Genomic DNA, 26238 nt, shown 5'->3' with positions numbered 1-26238 from the left:
ACCAATTATAGGTCTAAAAGTATAATTTTTTTTAAAAAAGTTATAAATATTATTGTATTATTTTAACAATTACATTTTTAATCGTAATTCCCACGTATCAGGTGGATTTTTCTCTAGTAATAATCACTAGTTTTATAAAAATAATTAAATATATATAGATGGGATAAAAAACATCATTACGAGATGAAAAAATACATCAAAAATGAACTTGAAATGTTAGAGAAGATTAGTTAAAGATAACTCTCAAAATTAACATTTAGTCTTGACTTTGCTATAACATACGCACGAATAAACGTCTTCTTTTCCAATCTTGACGTCTTTACATGGCAAGCAACGTGTAACATTCTGAGTATGATTCTTCGAAAAATATTTAGTCTTTCTAAATTCGTCCAAACAAAACTGAGTCTTGTTAGCTCCACATTTTCCAGGGTTCCTCAGATCAAATGGACATGGTATTAATTTCGCTGCTCTTCCTATATAAATAAAAATCAATTCAAAATTAAGAGTTGTTTGGTTAAACATTAATTGATTTATACGAAAAATATGAAAAGATTTATTTTCTTGTAAAATAACATATTAAAATGATCTTAACGAGAATCATAATATATTACCTTTAACGTTGTTCATAACGAAGAACATAAGAAAACATAGAAGTATAGATGTTGTAACAATTTTCATGATTCGAAATTATAATCAAAAACTTGTGTTTTTTTTATTTGCAAAGATTTGTTGATATTTTTTTTCTCAATAAATATACAAAACACACACTAAATATAGATTTTTTAATAAAATCACTAGAGGAAAAATAAAATCCAAAATAGGAAAATAATTGTGGTGAAGGCCAAGTCAACAAGATAATAAAAAAGAAGCCATGTTGTTTATTTTTTGATAAGTTCTTTTTGATAATGTTTACATGTTACAGTGGTGAACAAGAAGCTCCAAGGTTTTTTGAAATCTCAACGTCGTCTCAGTTTTAAATGCTGAACTCAGTAGGAATATGTAAAACGTGACACTACAGTAGTATTGGTACAAACTACTCTTACTTTTTTTTTTCCTTCTAGTACTAATAGTGAATATTATGCGAATATGTCTTTGTTATAAGACGACATAGAAGAAGCAACGGTTTGAGAAAGATATGTTAATGGAGGGGAACATCATCAACACTATGTCTAACTCTCTGTCTTCATCAAGTTGTTGAATGATGTGGTAGGAATATGAAAATGGAGAAGGTTGAGGTTTCGACGCGCCAAGGATTTCCGCTACTCCTGGGTTTGCTCGGTTGAAACGTCGAAACCAGGCGGTATAAACACTATGTCGTCCCAGCTTGAACTTGTGTTTTCCTGCAATTTCAATTCAAAAACCCCGGGAAACAGATTAAGCAAAACCCGAGAAAAATGCATCACAGAACGTCTATGGTGTTTTTTCTTTGATTGTTTACCTTCATCCCCTTGACAATATCTTCGAAAACTTCAACCTTTGGAATAAAAAAACTCATGCATTTAAATATGAGATGAGAAAATTATGGATTGACAAGATATATAATATTAAAGTTAAATAACAAGAAAACCTGAATATCGCCTGGTTTCAGAGCAGGGTTGAGTCGGTTTTGTTGGCTGGACGCTCGTTTTAGGGATTTTTCCAAATCCTCCTGTTAAAACTCAACCAAGATTCAAGCTTGCCGATCATGTAACCAGTGTATAGACCAAGGTGAACTTGGTGTTGTAAGTTTAACTAACCTTTCTGAAGAAAACAGGACGATAACTCATGTTTTCACTTCGAAGAATCAAGCTCTTTGACTGAGACAACAGAAGTCAAATTGTTAAGTAAACTTATTTAGAAAATATATCTCAAACATTTAAAGGAAGCAATCATCTCAAAGTTTTGCAATGTCCATGGATAGTCTCTGAAACTATATTATGCACCACCAGATAGAGTAAAAACGAAAAAGCTAGTCACACCATATAAAGCCTTGGTCGTTTTGCACATTACCTGGAAAACTGGAACACCATGGAAGTCGTCATCATCGATACCAGCTGTTTTCCTTTCCTGTATACACATATAGAAGAGACATAATTTACTTGCACTGTCTAACCAAATGCTACAGTCTGTTTTCAGAGAAATAATGGTAGATCCAAAAGACCTATATGCTGCAAAGAAAACCCGGCCACCTTTGAGTAAAAATGTACTAAAACTGAATACAATTAGTGTACTCCTAAAGAAAACCACTTGTTGGCGCAGAAAAGGTTCTTAATATCAATACTAACCACACCATGGAATTTCCTAACCAGAAGAGGGATGCAATAACACAAATCCAAAGAGTCACCTGAAGTCCTAACTCTTGCATCTCCATAGTCTATGGTTAAGGTTTATCCATATGTTATATGATTTCATGTCAGATAATATCAAAATGTGATATAGAGGAAGAGACTGATCATAACGAGAAACAGTTCTCTCTTTATTAATTCACATTTCACTCTCTCAATCTACATACCGAAGACAACTGAGAACAAACCGTATCAAAGCACCAATGACAGAACCACAAGATGAATTCTATAGCACCCTAAACTCTCATAAACCCAAACCAATGCTAGACTAATTCAGAATTCCCCTCTCCTGCTTCTCAACTTCCTTCTACTCAGTTACCTCTCTAGCTAACTGACTTCACTATAGTCGCTGAAACAGAGCTACAAGTAATTAAAATGCTCCTGAACTAAACTAACACAAAGGCTCCTCAGTCCTCATTGACGAATGATGACAGTCAATCATGTTCATCAGCATTTTCTGAACCCAAAGATATACAGAGACTCACCTTCAGGGCATTTTTCACTTGAGTAGACTCAGGAATCAACCTAAATGCCACACCATTAACTTTTAACTGGAACACCTGCAACAACACCCCCACACCAAAAAATCAGAAACCAAAATGACAGAGACTAAGTACGAAAGCTAATTGATTCCTTTTAATACCTTGCTAAGAGCAAGAGCAACAACTTTTGAACCTTCTTTCCTCATACGAGGATCCATACTCTTCATCTGTCTAAGAAGCGTCTCCGCATCCTCCTCTTTACAAAACAACAAACCCAGAGATTTCCCAGAAGAAGTCCCTGAAACCAACACAAACTCCTCATTCGAATTGCTCAACGCGTATACAGGAACTCCCGCCAATCTCTCCTCAATTGCATCAGCTGATAACCCTTTCCCGCTTCCTTTAACCGGAGCCGTCGCCTGAGTCCTCACACCACCGCCGTCACCGCCGGCGTCGTTAGAAATTCTCGCCCAGACCGGAGCGTTACCGGAACGAGAAACCGAATTGAAGCGAGAGAATCCGGAATCTAAGGCTTGCTTAGCTTGATCTCGAAACGAATTGATAGCAGAGAAGAGATTACTGGGACTGTTCGTGTCCGGGTTGAAGAGAGGATTAAAGGTTTGCGAAACATTGTGGAGTAAATTGGAGCATTGAGATTGAAGATTCGAGAAGGATTGTTGTATATCAAGCTTCTTTTGAGGTTTCGATGGTGGGAAAATGTTTGAATTCATAATTATTTTCTCGGGAAAATGATAGCTTGCAACTGAGAAAACACAGAGTATGTGAAGGGTTTTTGAAAAGCTTTGCGAAGAGGACAACACTTGATCTCTTTGCTTAGAGATATTCTTGTAAAGAGACCCTCATAATATCCATATTTTACAAATAAGCACTCAAAGTTACAAAAACGCAAAAAATAACCTCACATGTTGGGGAAACTTGGAATTGGAAAAACACATACAATTATTTATCCCCTGTTATTAGACACACATGTTATTTAACAAAAACATCCACTTAAAATCCTCCACGTGTAAAACCGACGACTTTTCCACTTTAGCACCTGTGAGCTGACAAGTGCCACGTCACCTTCATCACCAGTCTCTCACTTTCTTATCCAAAATCCCATTACCATTAAAATCTTCCACCTTCAGTCTCCGCGGCGTTTTTTGCTCTGCCGCGCAACAATGGCGGTGTTCAGTGGCGCTACCACATTGGGTTCTGTTTCATTCTCCTCTCATCTCTTCGACCAACAATCCTGTTTCCTCTCTTGCCCACTTAGACTCCTCCCTTCATCATCCTCTTCTACTTATTCTCCATCACATAGAAGCTCTCTGCTCTGTATCGTCAAATCCTTATCAAGCTCCGCCACAGCAGATACCGATAGAAACTCCGATCAATCATCCTCTTCCTCAGTTCTCTCCGCTTCCAATTCTCTTCTCCGTGATACCTCCGATGATGCTGCTGCTGCTGCAGGACCAAGCGATTGGAAAATAGCAAAGGCTTATTGTAAAAGTGGTGATACATTTAAAGGTCAAGTTGATGGCTTTAATGGTGGAGGCTTGCTTATACGTTTTCATTCTCTTGTGGGGTTTCTTCCTTATCCACAATTAAGTCCTTCACGTTCTTGTAAAGGTAATCAAAACTCTCTTTTTTTTGCACAAGCTTTGTATTGAAGTATGAATTTTTACATTGATGGTTTGTGTTTGATCTATGAAGAGCCTCAGAAGAGTATTCATGAGATAGCTAAGACTTTGGTTGGTTCTAAACTTCCTGTAAAGGTAAAGTTTTCTCCTTTGGCTTGTTTTTGTTATCAAACTAATGTGTATGGTTATTGAGGTAAATCTTCATATTAGGTTGTTCAAGCTGATGAGGAAAATAGAAAGTTGATTTTATCTGAGAAGTTAGCATTATGGCCAAAGTATTCACAAAACGTTAATGTGGGGGATGTGTTTACTGGGAGAGTAGGTTCTGTTGAGGACTATGGTGCCTTTATCCATTTGCGTTTCGATGATGGTATATTCTGTTTTTACTGAAATTTCTTGATTGGAACGTTTTTGTTCTGAGCTTGATGAAGAAGTATGTGGTGGGGTGGTGTATAGGTCTTTATCATTTAACCGGACTAGTGCATGTCTCTGAAGTCTCGTGGGATTACGTTCAAGATGTTAGGGATGTACTACGCGATGGTGATGAGGTTCGGGTAATAGTCACGAATATTGATAAGTGAGTTTCTTTCTTTTGGTTCCTGAAATATATTAGTCATGATGCATATATTTTAATCTAGAGTTGTTCCAATGCAGAGAGAAATCAAGGATTACATTATCCATCAAACAGCTGGAAGATGATCCTCTTCTAGAAACATTGGACAAAGTGATTTTGAAGGTAAACATTACAATGCGAATGAATATGTTTCTGTCTGTTGTGGCTCTTAGTGATTTGTAAATGTATTATTGAATCTTGTTACAGGACAGCTCTACTGGATCTCCATCACTAAGCTCGGACAATGGGGATAAAATTGAACCTCTTCCAGGGCTAGAAACAATACTTGAAGAGCTATTGAAGGAAGAAGGGTATGTAGAAAATATCATTTTATAAGTTAGTTACTACTACAGTCCTAATCGTCTCTCTGCATAGCATTTGATTATTAATAGAAAATCGTGACTAGGATCACCTTTTCTCTACTAGTTTGTGTGTTGTTATTGACATAGGCACTTCCCTAACAAATTTTTGTAATTGAATCCATACATGTCAATAGCTATTGCTGGCTGATACTTTATGCAATTGCATTACCTTTTCTTTCTTTTTTTTTTGGACAATCAATTGCATTACTTTAGATTCTATGTTTCAGGCTTCACCATCTAGAAAGAACATTTTCTGGTTTCAAAGTGTTGCTGATAATTATATTCGACATTGCAGAATAGAAGCTGTGAAAATCAACCGGCAAGGATTTGAGAAAAGAGTAGTTTCACAAGACCTACAACTTTGGCTCTCAAATGTAAGTTCTGTTTTTCTTTATATTCACAAGACCTACAACATTGGCAAATTCCCATTCTATGTGCTTTCTCACGCAGACACCGCCTTCTGACGGGAAATTTGTTCTTCTTGCTCGTGCTGGAAGACAGGTAAATCTCGGAAGCTATCCATTTATGGCCATAGATAGAGAGATGTTCTTGCTTTGATTTTAAGTAAAATGTCAATATTTCAGGTGCAAGAGATACACTTGACGACGTCTCTAGAACAAGGAGGAATCAAGAAAGCCCTTCAGCATGTACTAGAACGCGTCCCATAAGAACTCTAAAGAAACTTGCTACTCAGCCCTATGTCCTGCCCTATGCCATATCAACTCCTGCCAATGTAACTTCAAGTGGAGATGACAACTTCAGAATATGCTCAAATAGTCAAAAATGCAAATTCATTTGTTTATCATCATATGTCACACATAACACAACCTAAGGAAATATATGTGTATACCTTCAATGTTTTGGTTTCACATTATAAACTTGATTAACATATACAATGATACAAGATATGTCATCAAGTATCGTTTAGAACGCATCATAGTTCTTTTAAGTATTTCCTTTTCATGCTAAACTAAGATTTAGATACTTTACTTATTTCACAATGCGAAAGTCGGTTTGTAAGAGTCTATATAAGACTCTCAAAATCATCAATAAGAATTAACTTCCAACAATTAACCTAATTCTCTAAGAGAGGCTTGGGTTAAAGGGAAGCTTGCTTTCAATCTTCTTGTTCTCTAAGCTTAGGCTACACTTCTAATTTAGTCATTACGGAGAGAGTAGAGGGTCCATTAACAAGAGCAAAAACAAGAGCTTTGGCTCATAACAACTCATAACACAAACATCAATTTGCTTCCCTTGATTTTAATAAAACAACAACAAATAATTCATCAAATTCAAGATCTAAAACCCCTTCCAAGTCAATTATTGACTTTTTGACACCATCATGTTTTGGTGAGTAATACAGTATCTTAACCAAGAATAATTAAACATGATAATTAACAAACAATTTTATCCTTTTGTTTGTTTTCTCTCCCACAACTTTCCTGTCTCTGCCATGCACATGCTCTCTTCTCTCTCTTCTCTCTCTCTTCTTCTCACTCCAATGATTACAGAGGCCAGCCTAAGCAGCCTACCCACTTTCACCATCTAATGTTCCCACATTAACATAAACACACGTAAGATTCTTCTCCTTTTGAACTGTAAAACTCACTCTTTTAATTTCCTAATTTTAATTAGAATTTTCTTATCATTACTTTCCCTCTTTCTCTTTTTTAATTTTTTTTGTCATTTTCTCTTAAACCTTCTTCTTCTTCATCTTCCTCATCCTTGATCAGTAAAAAAAGTCACCGCCTCTTTCTCTCTTTCCTCTTTCCTCTACTTTGATTGATCAATCATGCTTCTTCATTTCTAGTTCCTCTGACTCATTTCCTCATTTCCCTCATAGATCTTTCCACAAAACCCATAATTGGGAAAAAGCTTACATTTTTCTCAACGGTCTTAGTTAAAAGTTGTCACTTTGTTTGAAGAAACACAAATAAAGTTTCTCTTTTTACTTCACAATTTGGTTGTTTCCACTTCAATTCCAATCTTGCTTTCTGATTCAGATTCTGGGTTTTCTTCAGAATTCCCAGAGAAGTTGAAAAATTTCACCTTTTTTTATCAAAGTTGTGGTCTTTTTTAGATGAACATGGACAAGGAAACAGAGCAAACCCTAAATTACTTACCTTTGGGTCAGAGCGATCCCTTTGGCAATGGCAATGACGGTTCAATCGGTGATTTCCTTGGAAGATACTGCAACCCACAAGAGATTTCACCGTTAACTCTACAGTCTTTCTCTCTGAATTCTCAGATCTCTGAGAATTTTCCAATCGCCGGTGGAATTAGATTCCCTCCGTATCCAGGTCAATTCGGATCCGATCGAGAATTTGGGGTTCTTGGGTCACAACCAACGACGCAAGAGAGTAACAAGAGCTCGTTGTTGGATCCAGATTCAGTTTCTGATCGAGTTCACGCCACGAAATCTAACTCCAGGAAGAGGAAATCGATACCTACTGGTAATGGCAAGGAGTCTCCAGCTTCTTCATCTCTTACAGCTTCCAATTCCAAGGTTTGTGATTCACAATCTCTCTTGCTTTAATTCAAAAATGTAGACTTTAAGAAACTGTCAGCTTTCTTGATTTATGAACTTATGTGTGTGTAAGAGAGTTGTGTTTTGTGGAGACTTTATCTAATTGACTTTTAATGTGTTTCTTCATGTTTTAGCAATGTTTTGACTCTGACAAAAAAAAAACGGGGTTGGTTTTGGCATTATGATCAGGTTTCAGGAGATAATGGTGGATCCAAGGCTGGGAAGAGAAGCAAGCAGGATGAAGCTCGGAGTAGTAAAAACGGATTAGAGAAGTGCAATAGTAAAGGCGATAATAAGGACGATGCTAAGCCTCCTGAGGCGCCTAAAGATTATATTCATGTTAGAGCTAGAAGGGGGCAGGCAACAGATAGCCACAGTCTTGCTGAAAGAGTATTGAACACCTTCCAAAAACCGATCTATTTTTGTCGATTTTAGGCTATTATGATGTTCACAATGTTGATGTTTTTGTTGTGTGCTTGGTTTCAGGCAAGAAGAGAAAAGATCAGCGAGCGAATGACGTTACTTCAGGATTTGGTTCCTGGTTGCAACCGGATTACAGGGAAAGCTGTCATGCTTGATGAAATTATAAATTATGTGCAGTCCTTGCAGAGACAAGTCGAGGTAAGAACTGGTATTTCGTAAATGTTCTTGAAATTGGAGTTTGAAGATATCTTAAACCTGAAACTCGCGCTCTGTTTCTTCAGTTCTTGTCCATGAAGCTGGCAACTGTAAATCCAAGGATGGAGTTTAATGCTAATTCTACTTTATCCACAGAGGTAAAATTCTGGTTTTGAGGCTGCAATATCATGTTGTTCTGGTCGAATGTTCTGAATGTTCTGTATCTATAATGTATGCATGTGTATGTGTAGATGATTCAACCGGGGGAGTCTTTAACGCAGTCTCTTTACGCAATCGCTTGCTCAGAGCAAAGACTTCCTTCAGCATACTATTCCCTTGGCAAGAACATGCCCAGATTCTCAGACACACAATTCCCCTCGAACGATGGATTTGTTCAAGCTGAGGTAATTAGTAGCTAATGTTCGATTCTAGAAACTCGTTTGAGCGTATCGAAAACTCAATCGTGTTTGTCTTTTTGATTCATTTTAGACACCGGGGTTCTGGGAAAATAATGACCTGCAAAGCATAGTTCAGATGGGCTTTGGAGATATCCAGCAACAGAGCAGCAACAACAACTGTAAGAAAAATTAGAACCAAAGTGGTCCTTTGAAACTTAGAACCAATCTTTTGCTTAGTCTCTTATCTTTATGTTTCAGGTTCTGAGCCAACACTTCAGATGAAGCTTGAACCATAGCTCTGATCAAAGGTGTCTTTATTATTATCTCTCTGTACATACAGAAAACCAAGTAGTGATGAGTACGGAGTGAAATTTAAATGTTTACTATCGTTTCTTCTTTGCTTGTGCATCTGTTGATTCCTTCTGAACCTAAAGCAAGAAAGCTTCATATTAAGTATGTAAAAAATTGACAAGAACCTTTCTGGACATCTCTGTATTATTTACAATTGTTATGTATTATTTTTATTATTGCTCAGCTTTGTAAGGAACGGGAATAAAACTTGTTCACGTCTTATGTTCTGCGGCCATATATATACACTTTTCCACATTTTTCACTGTAAAGGGAGAAAACAAGAAACTAGGCTTTTGAAGCCTCAGGAACAAGAAACTAGGCTTTTTATGATTTGCACGTATGAGAAGAGCTAAACACATTACATAAGTTTGTAACAACATAAAGTATACATCATTTAATTTAAAAAGATAACGTTGGAGTAGTGATTTTATATCCTTATTGGCCTTGCTTCACTTAGGGTTTCTGTATCTTACCTTCAGCCGCAATTATATAAATCAGAGGGAAAGTAAAATGGGAGGTTTTGATAGAAATTTAAACCAAATGACGACGAAGATGAGGATCTCTAATCTTCTAGATGATTTGGTAAAGGAGATTTTCATTAGGGTTCCTTTGACATCCATGAGAGCTGTTAGATTGACCTGCAAAAAGTGGAACGATCTATCAAAGTGTCAGAGCTTTAAGAAGATGCACATTGGTAAAGCCTTAGCCGCGGCAAAGGAAGGTGAGTCTCAGATGATCGTGCTGATGGGTTCTACTCTTTACTTAAAGAGCATCGTCATCAATGGAGATCCATCTACAGAGCATAAAGGCAAACTTACTTACCTTGACGAACAAGTCAATATATCTAAGTTCTTTTACTGCGAGGGTTTATTGCTATGCATCTTGAAAAATGATTCTAGGATTGTGGTTTGGGATCCGTATTTGGGGCAACCAAGGTGGGTCGAACTTAGATATCAGCCATATGGATCCAACGGTTTCTCTTATGCTCTTGGATACGAAGACAAGAAGAGCATATCTTGTCGTAGCCACAAGTTATTGAGGTTTATAGATAGATACTGCAATGTACCCGAGAAGCAGTTTTTTTGGTATGAGATTTATGATTTTGAATCTGGTTTATGGACGACTCTTGATGTCACTCCTCATTGGCGTATTAGTGAACCTGGCGTTTCTCTCAAGGGAAACACTTGCTGGTGTGCTGCTAAAAGGAACGAGGATATTGAAGAAGTCTTGGCTGATTGCATAATCTGTTTCGATTTTACAAGTGAGACATTTGGTCCGCTCTTGCCTCTGCCATTTAGTGGTGGGTATCATGACTATACGACTTTATCTTGTGTTAGAGAAGAGAAGCTTGCGGTTTTACTTCAGCACGATGAATCAAATCCATATGAGCTTGATATATGGATTACAACTAAGATTGAGACTGAAGAGGTGCTGTGGAGCAAGTTCTTGAGAGTGGAAACTGATGGATTTGATAGTTATGTTCCATTTATAACAGGAAGCTTCTTCATTGAAGAGGAGAAGAAACTCGCCATTGGTTTTGATGACCATCATCGCCACAATGTTTTCGTCATTGGAGAGGCTAAATACCTTAGGGTATTGGATCTCGGGCGAGAGTTTGATGACAAAGAATCTTGGCCAAATCTGTGCTCTTATGTTCCAAGTTTAGTGCAGATCAAGCAACCTGCAGGAGGGGAAGGGAAACAACAAAGCGATTTGGAAAGGCGTCGATATGATGAATACATGTCGAGACTTGACTCACTTTTAGCGGATTGGTAATGAGCAACATGTTGGAGGAAGGAAGCAAAAGGAGAAAACGAGATGATTAAGACTAAATTTACAATGCTTAATAATGTATGTCTTTCATTTACTCATTCTTTCTCTTTGAACAAGATTATTCTCATTAAACTGGTTTATTCCCATCTTTATGCATTATGTTGAAGATTTGATAAGGTTTTTACGAACAAAACATAGTAGCATAGTGAAATATAATAACCATAACATTTAGGATTTTCGGAGCTGATTGTAAGTAGTAGTCACATATCTGAAGAATCTAGCAATCAGAACCATCGGAAATGGAAGAGAGAAGAAGAAACAAAGGGACCTTAGTCTCAGCTTGTCTTGGTCTTGGTTTGTCTAAAGTAAAATCTACTCTAAGCCAGATTATTTAAATTCTCTTACAAGGAATATAACAAAGACATTGTTTACATGAGAGATGGACGAGTACAAAAAAATGTATAAATTGTAAAATGAGTTTGTAGCACATAGGAAATACATGAAAAAGGTACAAGTAAGAGAATGGTGCCAAGATTTAGATCTAAATCTCACAGAATCAGAGAAGTGCCCCAACATGTCTTTCTTTTTTTCTATACACATTACAGAAAAAAACTGTTGTGGAAACGAAATTATATGTTGCAACGATCATACCCTGAGAACCAAGAGGGTTCGGCGAGCTTTGACAACTCATCATCTTTCTTGTAAACTGGCTCAAACTCTTCTCTCCATTGGTGATCACCAGAACTTGCTGATGGTTCCATCTGTTCATCATATTTGGCCATAGCGTCGGCATGAAAAGAAGCTTGCAAAGATTCTACGAGATTCTGTGGCTCTGCAATGTGTTGTTGGTTAAGAGTGCTGATTTCGTGATTGCTGGTTTCTGTTTCGTATCTCCTCTTCAGCTTGTCCATCTTTTTATATGCTTGTGATGCTTCATATTCTGCATCCATTGCCCGTTTCTGCGAATACACAAGCCAGAATGGTTCAAGTAAGAGTCATGTGACAGGATTAATAACTGAAAAATGGCAGATGTGGGGGAGATTTTAGAAAAATAACTTCATATGTACCTGTGCATGTGTCAATCCTTCTTCAGCTTCTTTAAGTCGAACAAGTAACTCTCCTGCTGCTTGAACAGCTTCAGCTGTATCTCTTAGTTGTGATTGGAGACTCTTGTTCTCATCCCTGAAGTATTGTGCCTCCTTCTCTCTTTGCACCTTCAAAGCTGAAATTTCTGCTGCAAGTGCGTTTATGAATCTAGACTCAGCTCCCTTGACTCCTGCTCTGGCTGCTGCTTTTTTGACATCATCTATGCCTTCTCGAATCCTCCTATGCCTTGCAAGCAATTGGATATGCTTTTCTTCCAGGTCTGCATATTGTTCAATCATCCGTGCATGACCCTGCATTGCCATCTGCATTGCTTCCGTCAACTCTTCTGTACATCTTTTCTCGGTATCCAGTTCACGTTTCTGCTTTTCCATTTGCAACCTATTGTTATCAAGCTCAGTTCTTAATTCCTCAGCAAGAGAGATCCAGTTGCTCTCTGCTTCAGTCCAACGATGTCTTTCATGTTCTAGTGTCTTCTCAGGACTCTCATCCACTGCCTCAGGAATGGTATTAAGTGGTGGAGCCTGATTAGGGTCACAAGCATATGTTAGCTTGAGTAGGGAAGCTCTTTTCCGAGCTGATGTGAGAGAAGGGTCAGTGTAACATTGTAGCTGCGCCTTTAAATCGTGAATCTCTTCTAATAATACTTCCCTTTCTCCCATGTCACCATAGAAGTTCTTGAAACTTTCAAGCTCTTCTTGCACTCGTTTTAACTCAATCCTCGTCTGCAATACTTCGGGATGGTTCTCATACATGTCCTTCAGAAGCTGCAGCATTATAATGTAAGCATCATTCTGCATTGATTCAATAATTTTCTAAATAATGGTAACCCAAAATTTACCTTATGCTCATGCATGAGAGATGCAAATTCTTCATCCAGGAAATCATCTTTAGATAACACACCATCCATGAGGCTTTCAAGGCGAACAATCTTGTCCTCTCTTGTTTGTCCTATTATGGCATTGCACTCTCTCTCATGCTTGTACTGTTGCACCTGTATAATTTTCCAAGAGACAATTAGAGAGGTTGCCTTTATACGTCGAAATTAAAGAAGCTAACTAACAGAACCAAGCAAGGATCATACCAGCCGATTAAGCTGTGATATTTCAGAGGCTTGCTTAGTGCAGAACTCTTCCATAGCCATTTCTCTTCTGATAGACCCTGCTAGTACCTTTTCCACTGCCTGTAAGGTGCAGAAAACTCATAATATATTATTACACTATACAAATGTGGAACGAAGTGCTCAAAATGAAAATCACAGTTCTTACTTTAGGAACTTGGAAATTGGACTTTTCTGAACCTTCGGAGTTGTTAATAGGTACTAACTGAAGTGTAGAAGTATCACTTATGTCTTGGTCATCACATTCAGCACTGCCTTTACATTTACTGCACAGTACCTCTTTGGGGTTCTCTTCCGCTATTATATCAGCTTCGGGATAAGTTTGCACACCTACATCAGCCTTACTTAAAACGGTTGAAGGTTTGCAATCTAGAGCTTTGTGGGGCAATCCGAATGTCGATCGTCTCTGAGCTGTACTCTGGCGATAAGAGTCAAGAAGTTTCATGCCTCTGTGGAGGCTAGCTGCCAGTTGCCTAGTTGGCACAGGAAAAGCAGCACTTTTCTTTGTAGACAAAGCACTATATAGGTTTAACATCTCTGTAGACATAGCCGGAGAAGGTTCCACAATTTCTGTAGTCGACTCATTAGCTCTCTCAATATCCTTTTGTGATGCGGTGGACATTGACATTGTCCTCAGGCTTTTCCTGCTATTTCTAATCTTAGGAGAGGCACTCTCAGTGGGAGGTATTAGAACAGGAGAAACACTTACTGGATCTATGCTAAGACAAGGAGACACAGGATTTACTGAGACCTGTTCTGCATCATTTGATAAATCAGCTACTGATACAATTGCAGAAGCATCAGCTTCGAGAACCAAGTCGTGACATAATGGAATGTTCTCCACCTTGCTTGGTGAATTTCCCTGGTTTCTGTCGCTAATACAAGAATGAAGAGAATTGGTTATGGGAGTAGGCTGTACACCTGAACCATCATCCATAGTTTGTGTAGCCACTTTGATCTGATCTGTTGTGATGCTAGTATCTGCCACAGTTAACGCATTATCAGTCTCTGACCCACTGTTCTCAGTTTGGCAACTCGCGTCCTCCATGTTAACATCTGTGTCTTCAGGAAATTTCTTTCCTGTAAATGGGACTTCAGATGATTTAAGGTGGGAGTTGTTGTAAGAATCATCCTTTAAGGCCACAGTTTGTAATGATGACTTTATCTTCTCTACTCTGCTCATGTCCTGATTGTTGTCCTCGGCAGGTGGAGATAAGCCCATTTGAGCACAAAGCCTTTCAACAGCCTCCTCATCAATTTCCATCTCAGTATCCCCGTCATCATCTCCATTTGGTAACGACTTGGGATGACCCAGGCCAAAGCTTCTTAACAAACTTAGACTTCTACGCGCATTCCATGACGTGGCGTAAGATGCATTTGGGTTAGTTGGGTTGTTATTATTATCCTTCACCCTTTGCAGTTCATCCTGTGCGGTTTACATTAGATATTACATTAGTTGGGTTGTATCTATATTTTATGAGATACGCAAAAGAATACATACCCTCAGCTGCCGTATCACTTCCCGCAAAAAATTTACATCATCCTGCATTACTTCATTGACAACAGCCTTGTTCTGTATCGCCTTTGCACGCTGAGCAAATCTCAAGGTGCTGAAGGTTTCACTTCTACAACTGCAATATGTGATGCCGTTTTTTTATCAGAAAAAATGGAGGGTAAAATAATATTTTGAAGACATATTTCTTATGTGATACTCGTATGGGTTCTTGATTTACCTTTGGGAGGGAGAAACTGCACAAACCATAGCTAACTTTGCATTCCCACCAAGAGACTCTTGCAGTAGAAATGTCAACCTGGAATCTCGGTAGGGTATATGCCTTTGCTTCCCTGTTTGAGAAATTTCTGCGAGAATGTTGATCAAATTCCTGCATGTAAAAACTCATGTGGGTTACATTTATCTCAGTTTCAGTCTGTATAGCATCACATCGGTTAAATGTCAAGGTAAAAGATCTGGCCTAGAAGTCAGAAGTTACAACCATCAGTTTCAAATTTTGTTTTCTTTTCCCTAAGCTTTTCTTTTCTTTAGTCTATATCAACAAAATCGAGATTCAAATGCAGGCTAAGAAATCAAACATATTCTCAAGACAAAGGAAAAAATGCAGGATCAACTGGAAAAAGAAAATTAATAAGCAGCCTATCTATTCGTAGATTATTCTGATCTTACCCAAGTTGAGAAAGTGATCGATTTATATTCCCAGCTTCCTTCAAACGATCCCCTGCTGCAGCGGTTAACTTTTGCCTTTCTGAACCAGCCAGATCAACAAGATTTATTCTACTTGTTTTGAAGCTGCTTAGACCATCTGCAACACTCTGTTACATATCACATTCAAATACATTTAGATCTAGATTGACATCAACACAAAATAAAATTAACTAAATAATTGCTACACTAGTAAGCATCTGAGCCTCATAGCCTGTTCTTAAAACCTTGCAGTTGCCAATTGATTTGAACTATGTAATAAAGAAGAACAGCCTACCTTGCAGTGGGACTCGACAACACAAGTAAATACACAATGAGACCTCGAACTCTCTGCGTTTACACTTGTTGCACCAGTCCTTCTGTTTGCTAAGCCCTGCATCAGTTTAAGACTCAAGCATTACTATTGCATATACTCATTTAAAGCAAAGCAACAAAATAGTTCAGATTGTTTACACTCTATACTGCAAGAATTTGACACACTTTGCTGATATATAGATCTTTTTAGTCCAGTACAGTATTCCAGTACACAGTATTTTAGTCCTGTAGTGTAGATTCTTTTTCTTTATAACAAACTAAACTTATGCATCCAATCTTTTAAAAGTTTAGGAGAACAATAATATCACACCTAGGAAACACAAGTGCTTGTACGTTTTGAGCAATTACTCTAGAAATCTTTCAAAGTAGCAAAGAATTAAATCCAAAAGAGGAGCATGGAATGAAATGATATAACAAACCTTAACCAGAAGCTTTGACAAATCCTTCAAGTTTTTCACGTATTCCTCAGTCAGATTTTCAACATAAACACCGGACTTGACATCTTCTCTAATCTGGTGCAGCGTTAAAAAAAAAAAAATTGATGAATCCAGGTTTCTTTTCCTTAACAAAATGAAACAAGCTGAAGTTGCAAGTTCCTTTTACCATCAGGTTTTTTTGGCTTGGTTCCAAAAGATCTGTTATTTGCTCATTGTATATCTGCAATAAAAGATGGGAAAGTGAGCCATGTATGTCAAGCTTTGAGAAATGAAAACATCATAAGCACAAAAACTAAAGTAGAATCCACTCATTAAACCTCGAGAAACGAACAGCGGCACTGGTAATTGAGCTGCCTATCAGCGTGCTTGGCTTGCTCCTGCAAACAAAAGAAAACAACTTTTGAACGTGCTGCCTCTTTAGCAATATGAAACGAACTGAACGTAAACAACATCAATCCATCACCTCACTGATGCGGGAGAAAAGCAACTCAAAGACACGTGGAGTTAAACCTCTTTGGTCACCACTAAGGTGCTCTTCCAACAATCCATTTGCAGGACCCCACATGGTATATGTTTTCCCACTACCAGTCTGATGAAAAGATGATAACATAAGTTAAAATTATAATCCATCTAGTTTAAGAAATTGAAATTGAATCCCAAAGAAACACACTGGAAAATGATGACTACCTGTCCATATGCAAAAACAGAACTGTTAAATCCAGCAAGACAGTTCTCTACAAGAGGAGCTCCCACAAGCTGAAAGATCTCATCCTGCAAAATATACAGAAACGATAAGGACTTCTTAGCCTATGTAAATCATGAGACCCTGACCCCAATAATGAAAGCTAAATTCTTGCCTGTGTTGACTCCGGGTCAGCAATCGAGTCGAACGTGAAAGTCTGTTCATTAATAGTGAGGGCATCGTTAGAGATCTTTTTTACTATCATCTCCTCTTCCTCACCTTTGCTTGGAGGCTTCATTCTGACTATAACCTACAAAATGAGACAAAGGCTCGACTTTAGTAGCCATTAAGACTTCGGGGTTACCTTGAACACTACTTAGACAATCATTTTCCACTAAGCATATAATTTAACTTCATTTCAATAGTGAGAAATCGAACTAATCGTAACTAATAGCCAAATGAAACTAAACAATTCCAAAATTAAAAGCGCTATCATCTTCAATATAGTTAATTTTAGAAACCTATAAGATAATTTGACCAAGAAATTAGGGTTTTTTTTTCTCCATTTTCTGAGCAAGAAAAACAAAAATTCATTTGACCCAAACTACCTTGACACCAGAGTCTGAAACCCCAGTCGCTACTCCATTATCCGCCGTAGCCTCAGCAATGAGTTTCCGTTTAAGAGGATTAGACGACGGCGGACGCGGAGGCAAATGACTCTTCAGTTTCGCCGGAGAAGACCTATGATCAGGCATCAACGAGTTCAGATCCGGAGGTGGAGCATTCTCTTTAGCAGATCTAACCTTCCTTTGTGACTTCGATTTCGTCAAACTAGGGTTTGGAGATTGCGACTCTCCCATATCCCTCAAGATAGCGTTTCTTGGCATCATAAAATGCTTCATCTATCTGCGATAACCAATTCGACTCCCTGAAGAAGATGAAGAGAGGGAAGAGCAAGATTTGCTTCTGCAACTATCAGTGTTTCAGGCAAAGTAACGAGGAAGAAGGGAAGAGAGATTGAGAGAGAGAGAGAGAGAGAGAGAGTGTTTGAGAGAGCCGTTAATGGTGAGAATTTGAATTTCTAGATCGAGAACGCATTCACATGTTTGTTTTATTCTATATTCATTTATCTCCGTCGATCGTGAGACGAAATCCAACGGATGAGATCAAATTAGGGCCCAAGATTTTGTTCGACCGTTTGAGAGTTATTTATTTTAGAATATGTGAATCCCACGTGGCACGTGGCTTTTAGATAGCGTTGGGCTTTTATAAACGAAGCCCAATATCCCATAGTCAATTCCAAAATCCTTAATACTCATAATTTTATTTTATTTTTTTTATTTTTTTTGTCAACCCTTAATACAAGTACACAACTCATAATTTTATAACAAAAAGTTAATGGTGTTAAAAAAGAAGAAACTATAACACAAAATAAGATTAGTACTAACAAGCATTGGATTGTTTGGTCGTGGAATTCAATTAATTTGAAGTTTCACAATTTTAAATGTTGCAGTTTCCTTCAACCAGTAAATTCATTATATATTATACCATCTTTTACCACCTTAATATTTTTCCTCTCACAAGCTCATATAAAAAAAATTATACTAGTAAGTTATCTTTTCCGTAGTAATTATCAATCCCAAGTTTAATTTTTACAACTTTATCTAAAAAATGCAAAACTCAAATTTGAGCTTATAATCTAGTGGATTCCGAATATAACTTAAGTGAAATATAAAAGTTCAACCATTAGATATGAACTCGTGAAATTTCTTTCGTACTTATATATATATTTTTTTGTGATTTTAATTTGATCTTAATTTGTAATTTGTTCTAAATATTTTGGTACATCAATTTTTTTTTTCTACACAGTAACTTGGAATAAAAGATTATTTACCAAAAAAATTAAGTAAACAGTCAAATGAAATGAATATAGACCCCAAAAAAGAAAGTAATATTTGATATACACATCCTTTAAATGTTTCAGTTGCTGCTATAAACAAAACAAAAAACGCTAGAGTTGAGATTTTTCTGTTTCTTCGTCAAAGGAACAAAAAAAAAAAAATCAAAAGAACTCGAATTCTCTGATCTGATCTGAATTTGCAACAATGGCGGAGACGGCGATCACAGATCTAGAAGGAATCGATGGAGTTCGTATGACATGGAACGTTTGGCCTCATTCTAAAGTCGAATCGAGCAAATTGGTGATCCCACTCGCCGCTTGCATTTCTCCGATCCGGCGACATTCCGATATCCCTACCCTTCCTTACGCTCCGCTACGGTGCCGGACCTGTTCAGCTGCGTTAAACGCCTACGCACAAGTCGATTTCACCGCGAAGCTCTGGATCTGTCCCTTTTGCTTTCAGCGTAATCATTTCCCTCCTCATTATCATGTGATGTCTGAGACTAATCTTCCTGGTGAGCTTTATCCTCAGTATACTACTGTTGAATACACGCTTCCTCCGCCTGTTGCTATCAACGCTGGTCAATTTGATCCTAGGAATGGGGAGGTTCCGTCGCAGGCGTTGGCTCCGCCTGTGTTTGTGTTTGTTCTTGATACCTGTATGATTGAAGAGGAACTTGATTTTGCTAAATCGGCGCTTAAGCAAGCGATTGGATTGCTTCCGGAGAATGCTTTGGTTGGATTTGTGTCGTTTGGTACCCAGGCTCATGCGCATGAATTGGGATTCTCTGAGATGTCTAAGGTTTTCGTTTTTAAAGGGGATAAAGAGATTTCGAAAGATCAGATTTTGGATCAGTTGGGGCTTGGAGCTTCTTCAAGGAGAGGAGGTCCTATTTCTGGATATCCTAAAGGAGCTCAAAATGGCGTCCCGAGTTCCGGTTTGGATAGATTCTTGCTGCCTGCCTCGGACTGCGAATTCACACTCAACTCGGTGAGCGTTTTAAGTTCTTTATTATTTAGCTTTGTTGATTGTCAAGTCGAAATTTTTTCATCTGATTCTTCCATCTTTACGTGAATAATGTTTGGTATGCAGCTTTTGGATGAGCTACAAAGTGATCAGTGGCCTGTTCAGCCAGGTCATCGTTCCCAACGATGCACAGGCGTGGCATTGAGTGTAGCTGCAGGATTACTTGGAGCTTGCTCTCCTGGAACTGGGGCTAGAATTGTAGCTTTGATCGGAGGTCCATGTACAGGAGGTCCTGGAACGGTAAGTGCCTGTTAATGATTGTTGGCACTAAGAGCATTCATAACATCATGAGTATGAAGCATGGTTGTGACCAGTGTTGGATCCTGTCCGTTCTCACAAGATTGTCTAATCTCTTTTGTACAGATTGTCTCAAAAGATTTGTCGGATCCTGTCCGTTCTCACAAAGATTTAGATAAAGATGCTGCTCCTTACTATAAGAAGGCTGTCAAGTTTTATGATAGCATCGCGAAGCAACTAGTCACTCAGGGTCATGTGCTAGACCTTTTTGCTTCTGCACTTGATCAGGTATTACTGTGGCATGATTATAAATCGTTGCTGCACAAAGCTCTGAATTAGTTTTTCAAGTTTCATTGTGCAGTTTGCATTAGTAGCAAAGCCTGGATTCTAAATCTTTTCTGTAATACTGTTTTTGTATTCTTCTAGCTGGAAGTCTATAAATTGAATGCATCTTTTATTTTTGTCTCTGAAAGTGTTGCCTTGATATGCAATGGGTTTTATTAAACTGTTTGTCAAACCTATCATGAACAATATAAACAAAAAAATGTGAAGCCTGTGACTTGTCCTCAATTTTGTTAACTAGCCTGTGATATCAGTTTAACTAATCCTGAAGATGTTGTCTTTGCACTGTATTTATTATTTTAATCTTTGTAAAGCTAAAGAGCTTCTATAACAATATATTTTCACTGCAAAGGGTTTTGGGATCTTTCGAGGAAAGATACAAAGATTAATATTTAGAGCAATCCTGCCTGGCTGGAACTTTTGGAATCTTTCCTCGAGATCTCCAGTTCAAATTATTACAGGAAACCTAGGCCCCTCATTTCCTGTGTTTGATGATGCTTTTCTCTACAGTGTTTCTTCTAATAGTTGTTATCTTTAGTCAACTGGAGGCATCGCTTGTTGTATATTGCCGTGCTGTCATTTCTGATAACTATAATTGGATATCTAATTATTATCATTTCCGCTGTTGCACTTTGGATATAGTTAGGTTGGGGTTGCTGAGATGAAAGTTGCAGTTGAAAGAACTGGTGGCCTTGTTGTTCTGTCTGAAAGTTTTGGCCATTCCGTATTCAAAGATTCCTTCAAGCGGGTATTTGAAGATGGCGATCAGGCTCTTGGCCTCTGCTTTAAGTAAGTGTCTACTTTGCTTATGCATCATTCTCTTTGATTTATTATGACCTGATAAAGAAATTTTCGGCAATGCAATTACCTTTCTTTTCTTTAAAGTATCATACACTTCAAGTTTGTATGTAAGAAATAAAATAGTGTGCGTACTTCAATAGAAACTGACCTTGAATCATTTATTTCTAGTGGGGCGCTTGAGATCTGTTGCTCACAGGACATCAAAATTCAAGGGGCTATTGGGCCATGCTCATCTTTAGAGAAGGTTAAACATGGAGTCCTTGAAGATCCACTTCTCTCAAGAATGCGTTGATAGTGATTTGTGAGATGAACGAAACTATCTCTTCTCAATTAAATTGATTTTTTCTTTAATTTGGATCCTTTCAGAAAGGTGCTAGTGTTGCTGATACGGTTATCGGAGAGGGCAATACTTCTGCTTGGAAATTGTGTGGCCTTGATAAAAGTACGTGTTTGACGGTATTTTTTGACATATCTTCAAGCGGGTCAAATGCTCCTGGAGCTGCGAATCCAAATTTCTATTTGCAGTTTCTCACAAGGTACTTTGGGCAGTGTTTCAGTCTTGTATTTATCTGGTTTTTTGTTTCACGTGAACGCCTTTCTGCATTACATTGTGGACTTAATTTTCAGAAGTATCTTGTTTACTTGATGACAGTTACCAAAACCCTGAAGGACAAACATTGCTCCGGGTTACTACTGTATGCAGACAGTGGATAGACAATGCTGTGAGCTCAGAGGTTCGTCCTGATTTTGCTTTATGCATAAAATTTTGACTTCATTTCAATAGATAAGCAATTTGAATTTTTTCTTCATGATGACCTATTCTCTGAATTTATAATAAAGAGTAGGCCAGCTCATTGGTTTTGCTCCATATTGAACTTTCCTTTACTCTTAGTATCACAGTTAGGACTAGAACATGCTTTGCATCTCACTCTTTCTTTGACTACTAGACGTACAGTTTTCATATTACTTATACTGTCACAGTTACTACTTTTAGTCAGTAAGCCTTGTGGCTAATCAGATACAATCTATCACTAATGTATCATCAAAGCTAATTTATATGGAATAATAAGCAAAGCTTCTGAAAAACATTAGTTGTTAGCTTGTATGGGACATACAATTATGTTTCTCAGAATTAGTTGTCAATTAAGACAACTCTGGATGTAATGTTGGTTGCATGGTTTTGACATCTTATACGTATTTTCTGTCCATGAGATGAATTTTACACATGGTTACATGGTTTAGGATTTATGGAAATAACCATTAAAAATGCACTGCTGATTTCTTATAGCCTAAAAGCTTCCTAGTGAGCTGAAATTCTATTTTACTGGTGGTTATGTACTTTTCAGGAACTTGTGAAAGGCTTTGATCAAGAAACTGCTGCTGTGGTCATGGCTAGATTAGCTTCTTTGAAAATGGAGTCAGAGGTACGTCACAGTAGACAGCTTTAGTTTGGTAGTTCCTTTAGTTTATTTTTGTGGGAGAATAAGCTCTTAATGTTGACAATGTTTTGAAATATGTTTCTTTCCTTGGGAAAACAAGAGGTCAAATTCTCATCTAATTATGAAAAAGACTTTCAAAGTATATTGTTCACACAGCTGTATAATAGTAATATGAACTAGGAGGAAAATACTGCAGGGATTTAGTTATCTAAGGTTTATCAGCAAGTCATGTCTATTTATACAGTTCATCATATTTTTCCACAGGAGGGATTTGATGCTACTCGGTGGTTAGATCGGAATCTCATTCGTCTTTGTTCGAAGTTTGGAGACTACAGAAAGGATGATCCAACCTCCTTCACTCTGAATCCCTATTTTTCACTATTTCCTCAATTTATATTTAATCTGCGGCGATCGCAGTTTGTTCAGGTATAACTGCTTTTAGATTTTATGGTTTGTGTTCATCATATCATTAGCTTAATGTCATGATTTCTTTTGTGGGGTTGGGATGATGGCAGGTATTTAACAATAGCCCTGATGAAACCGCATACTTCTGCATGTTGTTAAACCGGGAGAATATTTCGAATGCAACTGTCATGATCCAGCCGTCGTTGACAATGTATTCATTTACTTCACCACCTCAACCAGCTTTGCTAGATGTGGCTTCCATTGCAGCCGATAGGATTCTTTTATTAGATGCATATTTTAGTGTTGTGGTCTTCCATGGAATGACTATAGCACAGTGGCGAAACATGAGGTATCATCATCAGCCTGAACACCAGGTACTAATAACTAGCTGATTCTGTTAGATTTTTCATGATGTGGAACCGTCTCACTGTGCTGGAATGATGACTGTTACCATTGGTGTGTGATAGGCTTTTGCTGAATTATTGCAAGCTCCTCAAGAGGATTCCCAGATGATAGTCCGGGAGCGTTTCCCTGTCCCAAGATTAGTCGTCTGTGATCAGCACGGCTCGCAGGTCATTCATCTTCTCTATATTTGTGTCCAAGTAATTGTCAGCTTCAATTTTTGTATGTGCATCTCATTGGATTTGAATGGGAAAATGCAGGCAAGGTTTCTGTTAGCGAAGCTGAACCCATCAGCGACATACAACAATGCAAACGAGATGTCGACAGGGTCAGATGTGATATTCACAGACGACGTGAGCCTTCAAGTCTTCTTTGAGCATCTTCAGAAGCTCGCCGTGCAATCTTGAGTAGTCAGTCTTTTGTTTCTTTATTTTGCTTTATACCATCCTTCACTGTACAACTTCTTTTTGAAAAACAATTCATCATTTTTCTTACATCTAAAACTAGCATTGAAGATTTCTATTTTGGTTTTCATTTATTAATTAATTTGTGCAAACATTGCTACTTTAATGTTTTCGTTCAACGACTGAGATATGTTATTCCTGATTCAAGATCAAGTTTTATATCATGCGTATCTTAGTCTCAATCTTACTTTGTACCGTTGCAGTTCAAAACCTTTTTACAAAAAAAGAAAAATTCGTTAAAATCTAAAAAAAACTATAAAATTATGTGCACAATCACAGTTTTACACCCATTGAATATTTTTACTTCGTCTTAAGCAAATTAGTAATCACATAAAAGTGCTTTAAGTGTATTGGTTGAGTATTACAAAAATAATTATCTAAAATAACGAATACTATAGTAAATAGAATTGATATGTGAATTTAATATCTTAAATTTGAATCTACAATATTTACTTTTTTCATTTGTATAATATTCGACCTATATTCTAACCTTTTGCTTATGGAATCCGAAAATTTTGCTTATTATTTTCTTATTGATTGCTAATTTCGATTATTCTCTAAAACATTAATAAAGAGAGTTATTATTTTATTCAAAACTAAAAAAAAAATATCGTGGCAACAACCGGTAAGTCTGGACAGTAAGAATTCATTCAATTCTATCATAGACCAATTTGCTAAACTACTAAAGAAGAACAAAATACAAGAGAGATGAAGAAAGTGGTGCGAGGCAAAGTAATAATTTTTTTTGTTATAACATTTTTATAACATGTTCGAATTGGCTTATGTGGAAGTTGTCTTGTTAGCGAACTGGAACTTGGTTATTCTACCCATCCAGTAAGGCAGTAACTTATAACGTATGGACTGAACGTGACATAGGTACCAAATTATTGCTAGTCGACGAAAATGTATAACTGAAATTAGAACAAACTTTATGTATTTACTATAACAAAAATTTTAGGGTGATTGTGGTTGTCTTTAATCAACAAAAAGTTACCGAAAAGGTAAATATTATATAACAAAAAAAAACAGAAAAACATATTATAAGAGATCAGTTATTATGAAAGAGAGGTAAATGGGTTTTGCAATTTTTGATTTTTAACTAAAAAATGGTTTGCACATAGAAAGGATCCGTAAACCTTTTTAGGTAACCAACATGATAAACTTCTGCTACGTATATCATGTTGTGAGTCATGCAGAAAAGTATTTTGATATTTTTGGGAAAAAATTATTTTGGTTGTATTTTAGGAGAAAAAACCCTAGTGATGTTAGGTTTGGGAACTAAAACTCATTTTAGTTGTATTTTTTCAGAAACCCTTTATTTAAAGATAGATACACAAAAAGAATTTTTTTTTATAACAACAATATGAAGTCGATTGATTTAAAATAGATAAAGCTTGCAATTTGATGAGGATGAGATCTAAAAGAAAAGTTTCTGGTAAATTCGTTTTTCGAGACTGATTTATTAAATAAAGTCGTTTGTAGAGTTATAATTTAGTTATCCATATAGTTGAATGACTTGTTAGTGATAATTAATGTGAAATTAAAGTGATTATGGTTATTTTGATTCACACTGTATATATATATATATACTTTTGAAACTGTAATTTATTATTGTCATATTGAGCTTATGTTTTGCTTATATTTTCCTTACGTTGTTCTTAATTTTTTCTTATTTTTTTCTTACTTTTTATTAATTCGTTTTCTTTTGATTATTTAAATAATTTTCATAACTATAACTTATTGATAGAAGTGAAGTCACATTGAGATTCACTCAAACAACTTTATATGATAGTATAGTTTGAAGTAATTAATAAAATTAAGATTAAAAAGCTCTTATTTTTAACCTGTTATTATGAATTAAAGTATCACTCAACTCAATCATAAGATTGAATAATACATATAGAAAGATTATGATAACAATCCGCCATAAATCTTTTGTATACATATCTTTGATTATTTAATTGTATTCATAAGAATTAATCAAATTTCATATACAAACCACAATACAACATATGTGTCTGTTCCACTCTAGTGTATTAAGGTAAAACTTGGGACGTCGTTTACTTGTTACAACAACATAAATTAAACTAAATAGTGGACCATTACATTTCATACACCATATGATACATTAATTGATGTACCCCAGTCCCTAGTTAATTGATGCACCCCAGTCCCTAGTAATGGAAGTTCATGTTGTATATATGTTGTGAATAGAGTATATGATGATATGAGAAGTGACAAAAGACAAAAAAAAAAA

At 36.9% G+C, this 26238-nt stretch overlaps 6 protein-coding genes across 7 annotated transcripts; 4 read left to right on the top strand and 2 right to left on the bottom strand.

The window, feature by feature from the left end:
- Positions 1-944: 944 nt before the first annotated feature.
- Positions 945-3604, bottom strand: LOC17893092 (protein TIC 22-like, chloroplastic). The gene is made up of 7 exons (XM_006300191.2): positions 2968-3604; positions 2810-2884; positions 1990-2046; positions 1737-1796; positions 1568-1648; positions 1439-1474; positions 945-1340 (listed from the first exon to the last, which is right to left on the bottom strand). Exons 1-7 carry the CDS (start codon positions 3535-3537, stop codon positions 1260-1262), a joined length of 960 nt encoding a protein of 319 aa, XP_006300253.1. The 5' UTR covers positions 3538-3604; the 3' UTR covers positions 945-1259.
- Positions 3605-3947: 343 nt separating this feature from the next.
- Positions 3948-6391, top strand: LOC17890555 (30S ribosomal protein S1). The gene is made up of 9 exons (XM_006297682.2): positions 3948-4435; positions 4520-4581; positions 4657-4816; positions 4903-5023; positions 5101-5182; positions 5267-5370; positions 5717-5795; positions 5872-5922; positions 6006-6391. Exons 1-9 carry the CDS (start codon positions 3988-3990, stop codon positions 6087-6089), a joined length of 1191 nt encoding a protein of 396 aa, XP_006297744.2. The 5' UTR covers positions 3948-3987; the 3' UTR covers positions 6090-6391.
- Positions 6392-7123: 732 nt separating this feature from the next.
- Positions 7124-9537, top strand: LOC17892856 (transcription factor bHLH77). Its single transcript, XM_006297874.2, has 7 exons — positions 7124-7927; positions 8138-8338; positions 8435-8569; positions 8653-8724; positions 8818-8970; positions 9056-9143; positions 9223-9537. The coding sequence occupies exons 1-7, from the start codon at positions 7502-7504 to the stop codon at positions 9258-9260; spliced, it is 1113 nt and encodes a 370-aa protein (XP_006297936.1). The 5' UTR covers positions 7124-7501; the 3' UTR covers positions 9261-9537.
- Positions 9538-9984: 447 nt separating this feature from the next.
- LOC17892528 (F-box/kelch-repeat protein At4g33290) lies at positions 9985-11121 on the top strand. Of its 2 annotated transcripts, XM_023786919.1 has the most exons (2): positions 10000-10743; positions 10831-11121. In XM_023786919.1, exons 1-2 carry the CDS (start codon positions 10000-10002, stop codon positions 11089-11091), a joined length of 1005 nt encoding a protein of 334 aa, XP_023642687.1. In that variant the 3' UTR covers positions 11092-11121. The 2 variants fall into 2 exon arrangements, with proteins under 2 accessions (XP_023642688.1, XP_023642687.1); XM_023786920.1 differs by having other exon boundaries at positions 9985-11121.
- A 345-nt stretch (positions 11122-11466) lies between these two features.
- LOC17891332 (kinesin-like protein KIN-12B) lies at positions 11467-17997 on the bottom strand. The gene is made up of 16 exons (XM_006296774.2): positions 17573-17997; positions 17140-17274; positions 16970-17053; positions 16746-16871; positions 16600-16659; positions 16449-16502; positions 16265-16357; positions 15808-15903; positions 15495-15640; positions 15046-15195; positions 14814-14943; positions 13461-14738; positions 13277-13375; positions 13034-13186; positions 12156-12959; positions 11467-12047 (listed from the first exon to the last, which is right to left on the bottom strand). Exons 1-16 carry the CDS (start codon positions 17864-17866, stop codon positions 11718-11720), a joined length of 4032 nt encoding a protein of 1343 aa, XP_006296836.1. The 5' UTR covers positions 17867-17997; the 3' UTR covers positions 11467-11717.
- Positions 17998-18988: 991 nt separating this feature from the next.
- On the top strand, positions 18989-24130 carry LOC17891229 (protein transport protein SEC23). The gene is made up of 12 exons (XM_006296942.2): positions 18989-19855; positions 19958-20131; positions 20255-20416; positions 21117-21259; positions 21440-21515; positions 21638-21807; positions 21924-22005; positions 22618-22695; positions 22975-23136; positions 23226-23489; positions 23583-23687; positions 23778-24130. The coding sequence occupies exons 1-12, from the start codon at positions 19070-19072 to the stop codon at positions 23922-23924; spliced, it is 2349 nt and encodes a 782-aa protein (XP_006297004.1). The 5' UTR covers positions 18989-19069; the 3' UTR covers positions 23925-24130.
- The last annotated feature ends 2108 nt before the right edge of the window (positions 24131-26238 follow it).

Source organism: Capsella rubella, unplaced genomic scaffold (genome assembly GCF_000375325.1).
Source record: "Capsella rubella cultivar Monte Gargano unplaced genomic scaffold, Caprub1_0 scaffold_3, whole genome shotgun sequence".
Taxonomy (NCBI): domain Eukaryota; kingdom Viridiplantae; phylum Streptophyta; class Magnoliopsida; order Brassicales; family Brassicaceae; genus Capsella; species Capsella rubella.
The sequence above is the reverse complement of the archived record's forward strand: the minus strand, read 5'-3'. Positions and strand labels throughout refer to the sequence as shown.

Bases quoted from the DNA above. Each gene is read 5' to 3' on its own strand.
- LOC17893092 (XM_006300191.2), bottom strand. From the start codon at position 3,537: ATGAATTCAAACATTTTCCCACCATCGAAACCTCAAAAGAAGCTTGAT. The intron at 2,885-2,967 runs GTATTAAAAGGA...GTGTTGTTGCAG, and splicing joins TTGCTCTTGCTCTTAGCAAG to GTGTTCCAGTTAAAAGTTAA. The intron at 2,047-2,809 runs GTGAGTCTCTGT...ATGTGTATACAG, and splicing joins AAGTGAAAAATGCCCTGAAG to GAAAGGAAAACAGCTGGTAT.
- LOC17891332 (XM_006296774.2), bottom strand. From the start codon at position 17,866: ATGAAGCATTTTATGATGCCAAGAAACGCTATCTTGAGGGATATGGGA. The intron at 17,054-17,139 runs GCAAGAATTTAG...TATATTTTGCAG, and splicing joins CTGACCCGGAGTCAACACAG to GATGAGATCTTTCAGCTTGT. The intron at 13,376-13,460 runs GTAAGAACTGTG...TGCACCTTACAG, and splicing joins CCAATTTCCAAGTTCCTAAA to GCAGTGGAAAAGGTACTAGC.
- LOC17890555 (XM_006297682.2), top strand. From the start codon at position 3,988: ATGGCGGTGTTCAGTGGCGCTACCACATTGGGTTCTGTTTCATTCTCC. The intron at 4,436-4,519 runs GTAATCAAAACT...TGATCTATGAAG, and splicing joins TCCTTCACGTTCTTGTAAAG to AGCCTCAGAAGAGTATTCAT. The intron at 5,371-5,716 runs GTATGTAGAAAA...TCGACATTGCAG, and splicing joins GAGCTATTGAAGGAAGAAGG to AATAGAAGCTGTGAAAATCA.
- LOC17891229 (XM_006296942.2), top strand. From the start codon at position 19,070: ATGGCGGAGACGGCGATCACAGATCTAGAAGGAATCGATGGAGTTCGT. The intron at 21,516-21,637 runs GTTAAACATGGA...GGATCCTTTCAG, and splicing joins CATGCTCATCTTTAGAGAAG to AAAGGTGCTAGTGTTGCTGA. The intron at 23,490-23,582 runs GTACTAATAACT...GGTGTGTGATAG, and splicing joins ATCATCAGCCTGAACACCAG to GCTTTTGCTGAATTATTGCA.
- LOC17892856 (XM_006297874.2), top strand. From the start codon at position 7,502: ATGAACATGGACAAGGAAACAGAGCAAACCCTAAATTACTTACCTTTG. The intron at 7,928-8,137 runs GTTTGTGATTCA...CATTATGATCAG, and splicing joins TTACAGCTTCCAATTCCAAG to GTTTCAGGAGATAATGGTGG. The intron at 8,971-9,055 runs GTAATTAGTAGC...GATTCATTTTAG, and splicing joins ATGGATTTGTTCAAGCTGAG to ACACCGGGGTTCTGGGAAAA.
- LOC17892528 (XM_023786920.1), top strand. From the start codon at position 10,000: ATGCACATTGGTAAAGCCTTAGCCGCGGCAAAGGAAGGTGAGTCTCAG.